We start from the raw sequence: 14,206 nt of genomic DNA on the forward strand, positions 1-14,206 counted from the left end.
AGAACGTGGTAGTCTGAGATTGGGGGTTGTACATGAGGCTGTCTACATCCTGAGAGGAAAAACTAAAATGAGGGATCAGAAGGGGGACCAAAAGTCAATGATGACGATGTCTTTTGTAGAAGGCTCTTGTTCCCCGCGTTGTCGAGCATCGGCACCGGCCGCCGCCCCCCATGGTTTGCTGCTGCGTCTGATGTGTCGTTTTTTGCCGATTCGGCTTAACAGAATGTCACCTTCTGATCACCACTCTTTTTCCAACTGTTCGGTATGTGGGATTGACCCACAGCCCTTTCTTTCTGCCTTGCGTAATGGGTAGACTTTCCCATCTTTGCTTTGCCTCCGGAGTTTAGAAAACCCTGGGTAGTTGTTATTAATCGATAGCGTCTTTGGGCCTAGTGGTGCCGTCATTCATCAAGACATTGCTCCCAGCCTTCTCGCAGTTTTTGGAACGTCTTGTCATCTTTCAACAATTGATGGGGCTTTTTGTTCTTTCCCACGGAGAACTAATATCTACCTCGATACTTGACAGCTCTGCATCCGCCGAGCTCTGCCTTGGACCCGCATCCGTTTGCATCACCGCGCATCTGGCAGTCAAAATAAGCTTTGTGGTCCCCATTGCCGACAGATCCTGGCCGTTGAGGCGGTAGAACTGACGGCATTGTTCGACAAAAACGTTGTTAGTGAGAGGTGCTTCCCTCGATCCCGGGACTGGTCGTCCCATCTAGGCCCAGTAGTTGAGAACTCTGCGACTCGAAGGGCTAGCTATAGTCTTGCGATTTGCCCACATCGCCACACTGGGTCGAATAATCTCGACTGACAAGCTCCCACTGTAGGCGCTGGCCACGAAACATTATCGCCATCACTTGCTTACCGACCTATAACATCACGTCCAAACTGCCCAACAGCATCATGGCTGGCGTTGCTGACGACCCAGAAAAGCGCACAACGCCAAGCAGTGGGACAAGTCCCGCGAGCACCATCCGAGTCGACAGAAGCGAAAACCAGTTGGCGCAGTCATCATCAACGTCGAAGGATGAAGTGGGCGAGCTCTCCTCCAAGGCCGATGTGCCGCCTGTCGCAGCCTCGGGACCAGCGCCAGAGGAGTCACGTACCAAGTTAGAAACGACACTGGTCATCACCGCACTGGCGAGCGCGCTCTTCCTTGGCGCACTCGATATCACCATCGTCAGTGTAGCCATTCCAACAATTGCGGAGGAATTCGGCTCGACCGCTGGGTACACATGGATTGGATCGGTATACATGCTCGCCAGCGCGGCCGGCGCGCCGATGTGGGGGAAGATATCTGATATCTGGGGCCGGAAGCCCATCATGCTCATTGCCGTCGGCATTTTTTGGATTGGGTCCCTGCTGAGTGCTCTCAGCAAGAATATTGGCATGCTCATTGCTGCTCGGGCGATCCAGGGCATTGGTGGTGGCGGCATCATCATTCTTGTCAACGTTTGCATCAGCGACCTGTTCTCCATGCGAAAACGAGGTAAGTTAAGAGTTTTCGTTTCGAGAAACCAAGCGTGTTAACGGTCTTATTAGGTATCTACTTTGGTGTAATGGGAATCGTTTGGGCAGTGGCCAGCGCCGTCGGTCCTGTTCTTGGCGGTGTCTTTACAAGTCAGGTTACCTGGCGGTGGTGTTTCTGGATCAATCTGCCAGTATCTGGCGTTGGGTTTGCGGTGCTGGCTTGGGTGCTGAAGCTGCACAACCCTCGCACCCCGATGCGCCAGGGGCTCGCTGCCGTCGACTGGTTGGGTTCGCTTGCGGTTATCGGCGGAACGCTGATGGTCCTTTTCGGCCTCGAGTTTGGAGGCGTGACCTACCCATGGTCGTCGCCCACCGTCATCTGCTTGATCGTTTTCGGTGTGGTGACGGCTGGCATATTCGTCTTGATCGAATGGAAGGTGGCCAAATTTCCACTGATGCCGTTGCGTCTGTTTCGTCGGCGATCCAGCATTGCCAGTTTGGGTGTTGCTGCTTTTCAGGGCATTGTCTTCATCTCGGGAAGTTACTACCTGCCGCTGTACTTCCAAGCGGTCCTCGGCGCCTCGCCATTGATGTCCGGCATCTACGTCCTGCCTTTTGTCTTGTCTCTCTCGGTTGTCTCTGCCATAACTGGCGTGGTCATCAAGAAGACAGGAAAATACTTGCCTTGTATTATCTTTGGCATGTCAATCATGACTCTGGGTTTCGGGCTTTTTATTGCTCTTGAACCGCAGGCCAACTGGGCCAAGATCGTCGTCTTCCAGCTGATAGCTGGCATCGGTGTGGGGCCAAACTTCCAGGCACCGCTTATTGCGCTTCAAACAACCGTTGGGCCTCGAGATATGGCATCAGCGACGGCAACTTTTGGATTTATCAGGCAGTTGTTCACCGCGATATCTGTTGTGATTGGGGGTGTTGTCTTCCAAAATGGGATGGAGGAGCAGTATCCCAGACTGCTAGAGGAAATCGGACCCGATGCTGCGAACATGCTCTCTGGGAGCAACGCGGCTTCCAGCATTGGCTTTGCCATGAGCCTGCCTGAGCGTAGTCGACGAGTTGCCCAAGAAGCCTACTTCAAGAGTCTGAGAACCATGTACATCATGTATGTTGTGTTCGCGGGAGTGGGATTGATCGTCTCCTTCTTTGTTGGATCCCGCAAGCTGAGCAACGACCACCAAATACACAAAACAGGACTGAAGGACATGAAGGCTGCCAAGGAGCAGGAAAAGCCTCGACTGCCGGTCGATGGTGGTCTAGACGAGGAACAGAGGGTTCCAGAAGGGAACTCCAAGAAACTTCCCAAGGAGTCCAAAGGGGAAAAGAAGGGAGGCAACTCGATGAAATTCTTCTTTGAGTGAAAAGACAAGCATATCGATTTTGGCATGGCGTTCGAGGCGTTTAAGCGAGTCCAAGGGGGCCACGTGGTGGAAGCGTTACATAGCCATGTGAGTGTAGATATTAATCGAGGCTTTTCTCGTGCATGATGTGTTCGATTCGAGGCGCGAACTGCAGCCCAGTGAAGATGAGGGTGGTAGTGAAGGCAGGCAAAAGTGAAGAGGCTCGCGCTAGGGCATTCAGGCAAAAAGCGGGAGTGCGGGGAGGACAGCTACCAGGTACCGGGGAGTCCGCTATATCGAGAGCCGCTATGTCACTGTATCCATCCTTCTTGGCCACTGGACCACGAAGGGACTGTTGCAGACGGATGCAGAGGTCGTCTTCCCGGGTTCCTCTCGTCCGGCGATCGAACGCGATGGTGGCGTGTCGTGAGGGGCGGGCCGGACTACTTCCAAAGCCGGAGCGGGCTACATGGGAGGAAAAATGCAGTCGAAATCCTTAGAAAACCCGTAATATTGGAGCTCAATGAGGCATGATCTTGAAGTGATGGAGAAATAAAATGGGAAGACGGATTTCATGTGAACTGGGGCGGAGACCGCCAGCCGTTGAGTCTTGGCATATGATTGGCTGGTGAACTTCATGGCAACTTCTTTCCCACAGATTCAACTTGAGCACCAGTTCTCAACAAATTTCGACGCCTATATTCGCTCGTCGCATGTTCCCAATGGGATTATCTTCATTTTTGAGGGCTTACGAATGGCGGCCCATCAACTAACCATTTTCTAGAACGCGCGTGCACTTCATCGGGAAGGGTCCCGAAAAGGTTGGCACCCCGGTTCCCTTGAAGTCTCCACGGTGTATCCGGAACTTCACTGTCCGCGTAAAACCCGCCCATGGCAACGAAGCGACATGGTGGGTAGCTCAACAATGCCATGGAATGGAGGAGAAGGCGGGATGGGTCGAGAATGAAGTATAAGAGGGGCGCCACCAAGACAATATGCTTCGTGAGACTGCAGGCCACCCTCTCCAGTCGGATCAACCTAGCTGTACTCCAAGATGAGGCTCTCAAGTATTACCTCGGGCTTCCTCGCCCTTGTCGGTCTCTCGAACGCCGCCTCCCTTACCCAGATCACTAACTTTGGTTCCAACCCAAGCGGCGCGCGCTTTTACATCTACGTTCCCGATAGACTGGCCTCGAACCCGGCCATCATCACCGCCGTGCACTACTGCAGCGGTACCGCCAGCGCCTTCTACAATGGCAGCCCGTACGCCCGGCTGGCCGATACTCACGGCTTCATTGTCGTGTACCCTGAATCACCGAACTCGGGTGGCTGCTGGGATGTCTCTTCTAACGCTGCTTACACCCGCAACAGCGGCGCCAACAGCCATGCCATTGTCAACATGGTGAACTGGACCATTGAGCGCTACGGCGCCGACAGAAACCGTGTCTTCCTCGCCGGGCTCAGCTCGGGCGCCATGATGACCAACGTTCTTGCTGCGACGTATCCTGATGTCTTCAAGGCTGCCAGCGCCTATGCGGGCGTCCCTGCTGGATGCTTCTACACCGGCACCGTCGCCGGCTGGAACAACACCTGCGCGAACGGCCAGTCGATTACGACCCAGGAGCACTGGGCCCAGACTGCTCGCAACATGTATCCTGGCTACACCGGCCCCAGGCCGAAGATGATGATCTACCACGGCTCTGCTGATGACATTATCTACCCCAGAGTAAGTCCCCCTCACTACCTTTTTTCTGCCCAAACTTGTGAGCATTTACAAACTATTTTTGCTACAGAACTTCAACGAGACGATGAAGCAGTGGGCTGGTGTACTGGGCTATACCTACGGCTCGCCCCGCCAGACCATCCCCAACAGCCCCTCCGCCCCCTACACCAAGTACGTCTACGGCGACGACCTCGTTGGCATCTACGGTACCGGCATCACCCACAACATCCAGATCAACGGTGCCCTCGACCTCGAGTGGTTCGGCATCACTGGCCAGCCCGCCACTACTTCTTCAGCCAGCGGTCCTACCACCACTCCTGTGTCGTCTAGCACTCTGGTCACTTCTGTCAGGACCACTACTACCTCTGCTCCTCCTGTTGCGACTACCCCTGCGGGTTGCACTTCGCCCAAGTGGGGACAGTGCGGTGGTCAGGGGTGGACTGGGTGCACTGTTTGCGCTGCGGGATCGACTTGCACTTTTGGAAATAACTGGTATTCGCAGTGCTTGTAAGGGGGGGGTTGTACATTGTTGAGGTGGGAGGAAAGCTGGATGGGAGAATAGGTGTATATGATTGAAGCCGTCGCATATATGATGCGTAGAAACTTCCAAGAATATACCGAGAAGTATTAAACAAAGCGTTAGTTTTAGGCAACCCTGAATTTGCGTTACTTCATTTGTGTTTTGGTTCCAAATTTGTGGTCAGGCATGGGCCATGCTCAAGGTGTGCATCGTTTTGCTGAACAGAAATATCAATGTGAAGCATCCCCCCTATCACGATGATCACAATCAACCACAGAAGCTGCAGCATGGATATTCAAGCGGACCTTTTTTCGGCACCATCAGTTTCCAGTTTTCAAGGCTGCCATACACAGTCACAATTCCTTCACGATGATGAGACCAAAGTTCGCGGGCATCAACCACTGACTTGGTAATTGATCGATTTATAATATATAACTAATAAGGATCTAAGCGTCTTGCAAGTCTTTTAGACTAGCACGTTTGTGAACATAAATAACAGGTCCTGTAAAGCAAACCAATGCGTATCAACCTCTGAACCACACCTAAAAGGATAATTAATAGATCTTAAAAGATAGTTAATAAGTTTTATAAGATAGTTAATAGGTTTTAAAAGAAAGTCAACAAGTTTCGAAGGATAGTTAATAGGCTTGAAAAGATCATCAGTAAGATTATCTATTATTTAAAAGTGTATGTCAGCGAATTAGTTATTGTATATTCTTTTTACTTGCAGTATTGATTACTTTTTCCACGGTGGGAGTAGGGCAAGGTTCATGTCAAGCACATACGGCGTTCCGACAATGCTGAGTTTTTTCATCATCATAAACAATGAGAATAGGTATCTATTTGACTCTATGCTCTGGGTCCATTCCGAACCACCTTTCTGAGATTACATAAGCCACTCACTTAGAGACCAGAATTTACTGCTGAAATCCCAAAAGTATGTCAACAGGAAATGGTTTCCAGAAGAAGTTCACAGCAGCGGTTCCGTCAGTCCTATGATTGACGTACTCGCGACAGGATCCTGCCCAGCTTTCTAATAAAGACCACAATCGATGATCGGGTTTCCGAGAAGTTTCCTCGGATCCTGCCATCCGACTAAAACCAAACCCTGTTGTTGTCCGGCCCGTCCCCCGTACTTGTGTGTGAAGAATACGCCCCAGATCCTGATCCTGTATTTCTGTCCGGCCATATCTCTCCCCCACTCACAGCAGGCGTGTGTAGCCGTTGTTCGGCAACCGTTCGATGAAACACCGGATTCTGAGCATAAATGGGGAGAAGATTGCCCTCATTATCAGGGTGAGAGGGACCGGGCTTTAGGTAGCTCCAGTCTCCCGCCCCTCCTGACATATGTGCAATTTGGAGGAGAACCCAAGACGTATGCAACATCCGCGGCGTTTTCCCTATCGTTTCTCTTGGAAAACTAACCATAAATAGATCTCCGGAGAAAATCAGTTGGCCTGTCCTGTCGTTGATTTGTGCGGAAAGGTTGTTGTTGTCCAGCAGATATGCGCTGCCGAAAGTTGGTTTGTTACTGAGAAGCGGCGGGCATGGAAGATCAGAGTCGAGACGCTCGTTGACGTCTACCCAGCGCAGGGGGCCATGGTTGAACTCTTTGTCGGTGATAGGGTCTATATCGCCCTGTCGCGGGTATATCGGGAACCAGTGCCATCTGAGGTGAACCATGGTATAGTTGGAGTCGGTTTCGTCCGGTGAGGTTCCTACAACTTCCAATGAGAACTTCTTTCGGTCCCAGCAATCATGCAAGTACGGGTTTATTGGGATGATGTTCCACGACTAGTCGACGTCGTCTTGCAAGTCGTCGTAATATTCTTGGGGACTCCCGTATTTCCATGGGAAGATCCTGTAGATATCACGTAATGCATTACCCATGGTGTTCCGATCCGCCACTGAGCTTGTTATGCTGAATGGCACGATGTGTGCTCCAGGGGGGTCTTTCAGCCCTGTAAATACGCATGCGCGGCCGCTTCCATCTTTAGCCTGGGGTCGAGATGCGTATTAGTATCAGGGTGTATGTGAAGGGATTATCAAGTGGCCTACCGGATCTGGCTCTTCTCTCCTCCGAGGTTCTTTGTTGTTCGAAACGGGAATACCAACCCTGTTGGCGACCCTCCACTTGTTCAGTGCCGCAGTATCTTCTCTGACTAGTACCGTGTTAGGGTTTCATTATCAAGCTCATGTCTGGAAAACCGAACTTACAAATGTACAACGGAGGCCTCAGAGTTTCCAGTTCGCACAGAATACGTCTCACTCCCGTACCCTGCATATAGACCTGACCATGAAGCCTTCTAACGTTATCCAGTAGCCCCTTCATCACTGGTAGGGAGACAAACAACCAGACCGAAAATCGCAAAGCCGTGAACACATCTGGTATATTGCAATGCCCTGCGAGATATTGGAGTTCAGAACTAGCTCCGAAGCCCTTCTTTCTAACAGGGCCTTATTTACACTTCAGCCACCACCACCTGGCCACCACGTCAAAGATCACGGCTCTGAAATAGCCCTCTGAATGAGTGGATCAACTAGCTTAGCAAGGCTTTCAGAATTCCGTTTAGACCTGACTATGGCCTGGCTCTGAAAAGGTTCCGAATGAATACATTCAGAGGGCCTATTTCTAAACGAAAGATCACGCCCCAACACAATGCATATTGCCGTGACCTGAAATCTTTTTTACATAGTTTATTCATTTTATTTATAATTTCATTGATTATTAATCTATTATTTCATCTATTATTTTATATGGCTATTTCAGATTAGTACTGCCGGAGATCTTCTCTTCGTCGAGAGTATCACCACTCAAGTGAGCCGATGTGATCCCGTATCTCTCGAAAAATGCCTCGAAGCCGCGTCTCAGAGCAGCGGAGAGCTGTCCTTGATTCCGATGCTCTGGAGGGGGGCCGGTAACCGGCCCTACAGGATGCTGGCTTTCTGTCAAGAGAAACGTGATGGAGTTATTTTCGGGGCTTGATAATGGGACCAGTGTTAGCTGCTGACAATGGTTACTGTTGGATATCGGAATGCCACCCAAATCCCACGTAGTCCAGAGTTCGACAGTCTCATCCCAAAACTGTGTGAAGAGTGGCTCGTTATTTTCCTGGTCGCTGTTGTTATGGGCCTAGGGCCTGGTATGTGGATTTGAAGGTTTGAAGGACACGGCAATACGAAGTGTCTGAGGAGGTGGCTTTCCACGTGGCTTTTCCAAAGGCCAGTGGTCCGGCAAGGTGTCCTTTTCCACATGTATGTATGGGAGTCCGCTCCCACTCATCGGACCTGTTCTCTTTTCTTCTCTATCAGTCAATTCAATCCTTTTAAACAGCTTGAATTCCTAGACAGGACCAAATCCCGTATCAATTGTCGGCAAGTGCGATAAAATCAATCCAGGATGTGTACCCGTGGGACACCTGGAAACGCCGTAAGTGATCTGAATACTCCTCAGGATGCAGACCTGAGTCCAGAAGATTTGATGTCAAGTAGACAGCGGTGTACTCTAGTAACGGGTATAGAGCAAGCGTCTTTTCCGGTTGTCGAGACTCTACCCACCGCCAAGTACACATGACTATCTTGAACAGTTGAGAAATCCCCGCGTGAAGCAATGATTGCGTCTTTGCCAATTAGATTCTTTCCGGATCGGAGGTTGCCAGATGGGGCAGAGAGAACGAGTAAGCGATCCGAAGTTCTTCGAGGGTGAGAGGTCTTGATGCGCCGACAATGAGAGCAAGAAGCCCTCGCTTGCGTTCCATCCCGACATATATGTTGTTTGGTCGTCCATGAAGTCTTGACATGAGCAAGGAGAACAGCCGGGCGTATTTCTGGTCAAGCTCGTCGGGTGCTCTTTGTAAAATAGACTCAATCTCAGTAGGACAGAAGGCTGACCGTAACTCCTTGAAGATGCCTTTGATCCGTAGGAACATGACGGTTGATCCAGCCTCCAGGTCTGATCTGATGCTGTTGCGCACAGCATCGTCTTTGATGTCAATGCAACTTTCCAGCCCAAAAGATATGAGCTTGGCCAAATCGCTCTGGAGCAAGTCCAGTGTCAGTTCGATATGAGGAGGCCATCTCTTCAGCACCCTCCGTAAACTTGACTGGCGACCAACAAGGAGACAGCGAAAGTGCTCGGTTTGTTCAAGTAACTCAGTCAAGCACCCCAAGGCATCGCTATTCGGGTCGTTCCGGTCATCAAGTGACTCGTCAATGCCGTCCAGAATGCAGAATATCGGATGTTGGCGCTGATTACAACGTTTTTTTTAATTTGGATGAGAAGCTCTTTGAAGCTCGTGAGGGCTTCGCGAGCCAAAAGGTGTGGTATCAGCGGAATCCGATCCACGGCTGGCAAACCCTTTAGCAGTTGGGACAAGATAGTGTGCATCATCGCATTAACTCGCCGGTCTTTCTCATTGCCTGCCCAAAAGGAAAAGAATAGGGTATCCTTCCCCTGTTTTTGAAGCCCCTCGGCCACGGAACTAGCGAGAACAGACTTTCCGCTACCCTTGGCGCCGTGGATGATGAGAGTTTTCCCTTCGCTGTCCAGAGGGGCATTGGTTGACTGAGCATCGCTTCTCGGATCCAACCACCGAGAAAATGCCGGGTGCGCCCATATCCATTCGAGTGTACCGGGTAACCTGTCAGGAATGAAATGAGTGTCGGAGGGCCTGAGGAGCTTCTGAAGCTGGGTTTGCTGTAAGAACTGTGTTTGGCGCTCCAAAAGGCAGGCCTGCAAGGAGGCCTGGAGGCTGTGGAGGCGTTTGGCCTGTTCTTGAAAGTCTTTCTCAAATCTCTTAAGAATAAGGAGTGCCCTCTTCATTATTCCAGGCCCTCCATTTTTGCCATTGACCTCGCCCAGAAAGCGGGCCAAACTGGAGACTTCGTCTTTAGCTTCTCGAAGCAGTCGCTCGATTTCCGCATCATCGGTCAAATTCGCCGGATCAGCTTTGACTCTTTGGAAGACGCCTTCGAGTGTCTTGTCGAGGAGATTCAGTTCCGATTGAACTCCGCGGGCGACTAATGCGGTGCGGGTTTTGCTATGAGCTTGGTGGTCTCAGTTGCAACCTGCCGTACCATCTTGATCAGTGCTGGTATTGTACCAACAACTCCGACGATTTCCATGATTCTAGGTACTGTAAAGAGTTACCGAGGCAAAGAAGGCCCGAAGTGCTGATTATCTAGAGAAAGAGTTCCGTGAAGAATGATTGAGGGCAAGGGCTTCTTGATGGTGTCAATTCACAGTAAGTTGGGCATCGTTTTCTATCAGACCGCAGAGATTGAGGGGGCGGTGCTTTTCTCCAGTCATTTTTGTGGGCGAACCTGAGCAGAAACAGAGCACAGGTTGTTTGCCTAGGATGCCCCAGGGAGGGAGAAATGTTTGTTGATATTCGCCAATCATCGTGCTCTTTGAGCATGTCGGCACTCCGACAATGTGCATTTTCCTGTATCATTTTCCATTCAACAAGCTCGAGGCTCCAATAATGCGTTGCACAAGTTGGAGTCTTACGATAAGGCAACTTCCAAGGTGCAGAAAATGACTGACCGAGGTGTGCTAGGCAGGTAGTTCTGATGCAAACTGAGGCTGATGTTGGTGTAGGTTTCCTGAGACATGGTGACATGGATCCCAGGACTAGAACAGGCCCACCTCTGCGGGAACCGTTGATGAGCGACGGTCCCTGAAACGCACAGATGGGTTCAACGTCCAATTCCACTTTGATTGAGTCTGCACGATATCGCTTATATCCAAACTTCGCTAGATACTAGCACTTCCACCATATTGTCTCATATTCGTGTTGATAAGATGCGATTTCTTTCCCCGGATCTTGTGTGGGTGCTGTCGAGGATGCCAAGACACGTGCCGCACATCATGAAAGGTAGCAATTAACGGCATGTTGGCGCTTCAGTAATGAATAGTGATAGTGCTGACACAAGTTCCAGGCAGTCTGAAAAGGGGCTGAAATACGAATAAAAAAAATAACCGTTCGTGTGCTAAATCCCGCTGGTCACGGCGGCTGATGGACAAGAGGTCACCAAGACTTTTTACCAAGATTTTTGCGATAGACGGCATCGCGAATCCGTCTTGTCGCTCTTGGGTCAAGCCATGGCATCAGGAACAAGGCAGATGTCCAATTTCTGCATCCCCCAAAAATACCCCAGAAGGTGCCCACTTTCCAGCATGGCTCCACCATGATTTCCCACTAAATGGACATTCAGCCAGCATCACCCTTGTCAATATAGTCCCAATTCGAACCCTTGACATGTGGGGAGGTTCCCTCCCAGGCACAAGGGACCACGACCCGAAAGTACATAAGGAAGACATGAAACACTTCCAACGGGTGCTCTTCTTTTATCCATTTCTTCTTGCCAAGTCGTCATTCAGCCCTAAACACCAAACGTTGCTCTTTCGCAACAGTCCATTCTTTTAGCAGTAAAAACAACCGCCGCGCTCACGGCGACTACAACAATCAATATGCGCGTCCTCTCCCTCTTTTCGCTCGCCGCTGCGGCCCTCCCCCTGGCCTCGGCCATCCAGTTCACCTCGCCCGCCGGCAACTCGACCTTGAGCAAGGGCAACTCGTACAAGGTCAAATGGGATTCCGTCGACACGGATCCTTCCACTTTCAGCATTTACCTCGTCAACTTTGTCAACTGGCCCCCCTTTTACACCCAACTCGCCGGCGGTGTTTCCACCGAGTCTGGCGAGTATGAGGTGACCGTTCCCTGCCTTGTTGACGCCTCCTGGGGCTACCAATTGTGAGTATTTGTGTGTCTGGACGTGCTTTGAGCGCAAAGCTAAACATCTTTGCAGCAATGCCATCAACGGCACCAACGTCTATGTCATCCACGCTCAGACCCCCAAGTTCTACGTTGGCGAGGGTTCCTGCGATGAGCCCGAGGAGGAGGTCCCCATTCCCGTGATCACCGACTCCCTCCAGCAGACCACCTGCGAGGCCTACACCGTGACCGCCACCCCCGAGCCCACCTGCGATAACTCCGTCTCTACTGTCACTGCCACCGTCACTGCCACTGTCACCGTCGGTAAGGATGCCCCCGCGGCCCCTGCCACCACCGCTCCTGCCACCCTTCAATACACCCCCGGCTTCCAGTCGGCTGTACAGAGGGTCTACTCGAGCCAGTTTATGTTGACCTTCTCTGAGGTTCATTGGACTCTGGCGAGGTGCGTGTGCTAATTTTGTACACATAGAGAATTCTAAGTTTCAGATTGATGAGAAAGGGAGCATGTTGTTGTTCAAGCGAAAGATACCCGTCTTTGTTTAATGATAATCCCTGTTGCCAATCGAATGCCAATTTCATCAAGTCAAATGGTTCCGTGGAGCGCATCATTTGTCGATGTTTGATGTCTCCTGGATCACCATGGCAACAGCTTTCAGTTCGTCTTTGCAGTTAGTGGTGTGAGCAATTCGGGTTTTGGGTGGATGTTTGGTACGCGTTGGGTGGCTCTAAGCTACCCAGAGGACGGTTAGTCTAAATACTAGTGCAGCTTCAATTCGTTTGATAGATGTTGCCTTCTCATGGAGCAAAGTCCCGGGTGTCCAAAGACGAAAACTTGAGACATGCCCATATCTCGTGTCACATCAGACGCCGGTCTTCCCATAAACTTCGCGCCCGAGGCTCCAGCTGTTACACAGCATCGTTAAGCTCAGCAGCCAAAGCGATACCTGCAGACCAATATTGTAACGACGGCGCCATGACACAGACCCGACTGGCTGGAACTAGGCGAGACAGATCAGCATTACCAACAGGCCGGACGCAACCCGCTAGGAGATCGTCGGACGTCCGGCAGTTGATGTGAGTCTAGACTTTATGCGACATAGTGTAAAAAGCATTGTGAGCCGTTGAAGGTATATAACTGCCATCTTGGCGCCGGATATCATGTATTCTCATCCCATGCTCACGACCAGCCATTTTTGTACCCCTCAACCTTCTGCCTTCGTTGTCCTACATATATATTTTATCCGATCTCCTCATACATAACAAACACCCACCCAACTGGCAGCTGCCAGGACAACAATGTCATTCTACGCCTTCACACCCTTCTCCTCCGCCATCTTCCCCAACAGCGCAAATATATCCTTCCACACCCTCCCCAAACCCACCTCTACCCGAACCCAACCCGCACCCCGTAGAACCATGTCAACCCCCCGTAAACAACACACATTCACAACCCTCTACTCCCTCTACGCCACCTCAGGCACAGTAACAATCCACTCCTCTTCCTCAGACTCTCCAATCCTAGTCCCCACCCCTTCTCCCCTTGACCCAAATGACCCCTTATCCTGGCCCCCCCAAAAGAAACGCACCGCCTTCCTCTCCATCTGCACCTTCACCTTCCTCACAAACTTTGGCATCGGCGGCCTAACCTCCGCCTTTTACCTCATCTCCCTCGAGTTCGAAAAGTCCCTCCCGGAAACATCCGCCCTCCTCCTCTGGCCTATCCTCGTCTTGGGCCTCTTCAACTTTTTTTGGGTCCCCCTGGCTAATTACTTTGGTAAACGCCCCGTGTTTGTGCTAAGTTGTGGGTTACTTTTCGCGAGTTACATCTGGGGGGCTTTGGCGAAGAGTTTTGAGAGTTTGCTATGGAGTAATATCGTTGCTGCTTTTGCGGGGAGCTCGACCGAGGCGTTGGGGGCGGCGATGGTGAATGATTTGTTTTTCGTCCATGAGCGCGGGGGGAAGATGGGGGTTTATATGAATTTTATTAGTGGGGGGAATACGGTTGGCCCGTTGGTTTGTGGGTTTGTTGTTACTGTGAGTGTTTTTCTTGATCAAAGGGGGGTTGTTCAAGAGCTGACTGTGATGTAATTAGGGGTTGAGTTGGAGGTGGCACAAATGGATTGCTGCTATGCTGACTGGGATTAACTTTGTGACTGTGGTGTTGATGGTGCCTGAGACGAGATATCACAGGGTTGAAGTGACCGGAGAGGGGGGCCAGCAAGTGTCGGAGAGCGAAGATAACGGGCAGGAGAAGGGCAAGGTGAGAGGTGACGGTGAACAGGGACAGCAGAGGGAGGGAATAGTCGCGGTTCCGAAGAAGAGCTGGGTTCAAGAGTTGAGTTTGTGGTCTGGGACGCCAAAGGACCGATTCTGAGAACCGGAGCTGTGATAGATAGC

The 14,206-nt window shown here is 51.1% G+C and overlaps 4 protein-coding genes across 4 annotated transcripts; all 4 read left to right on the forward strand.

Moving 5' to 3' along the window:
- Nucleotides 1-906: 906 nt before the first annotated feature.
- PODANS_1_4860 (uncharacterized protein) lies at nt 907-2,849 on the forward strand (the record flags this gene model as incomplete). Its single annotated transcript, XM_001912653.1, has 2 exons — nt 907-1,492; nt 1,546-2,849. The coding sequence occupies 2 exons, from the start codon at nt 907-909 to the stop codon at nt 2,847-2,849; spliced, it is 1,890 nt and encodes a 629-aa protein (XP_001912688.1).
- A 1,033-nt stretch (nt 2,850-3,882) lies between these two features.
- Nucleotides 3,883-5,062, forward strand: PODANS_1_4870 (uncharacterized protein; the record flags this gene model as incomplete). Its single annotated transcript, XM_001912654.1, has 2 exons — nt 3,883-4,554; nt 4,622-5,062. The coding sequence occupies 2 exons, from the start codon at nt 3,883-3,885 to the stop codon at nt 5,060-5,062; spliced, it is 1,113 nt and encodes a 370-aa protein (XP_001912689.1).
- Nucleotides 5,063-11,459: 6,397 nt separating this feature from the next.
- PODANS_1_4880 (uncharacterized protein) lies at nt 11,460-12,264 on the forward strand (the record flags this gene model as incomplete). Its single annotated transcript, XM_001912655.1, has 2 exons — nt 11,460-11,827; nt 11,883-12,264. Coding segments are annotated over 2 exons (750 nt in total), but the record flags the coding sequence as incomplete, so codon positions are not given.
- Nucleotides 12,265-13,105: 841 nt separating this feature from the next.
- PODANS_1_4890 (uncharacterized protein) lies at nt 13,106-14,183 on the forward strand (the record flags this gene model as incomplete). The annotated part of the gene is made up of 2 exons (XM_001912656.1): nt 13,106-13,843; nt 13,902-14,183. 2 exons carry the CDS (start codon nt 13,106-13,108, stop codon nt 14,181-14,183), a joined length of 1,020 nt encoding a protein of 339 aa, XP_001912691.1.
- Nucleotides 14,184-14,206: the final 23 nt, after the last annotated feature.

Source organism: Podospora anserina, chromosome 1, assembly GCF_000226545.1.
Source record: "Podospora anserina S mat+ genomic DNA chromosome 1, supercontig 1".
Lineage (NCBI taxonomy): Eukaryota > Fungi > Ascomycota > Sordariomycetes > Sordariales > Podosporaceae > Podospora > Podospora anserina.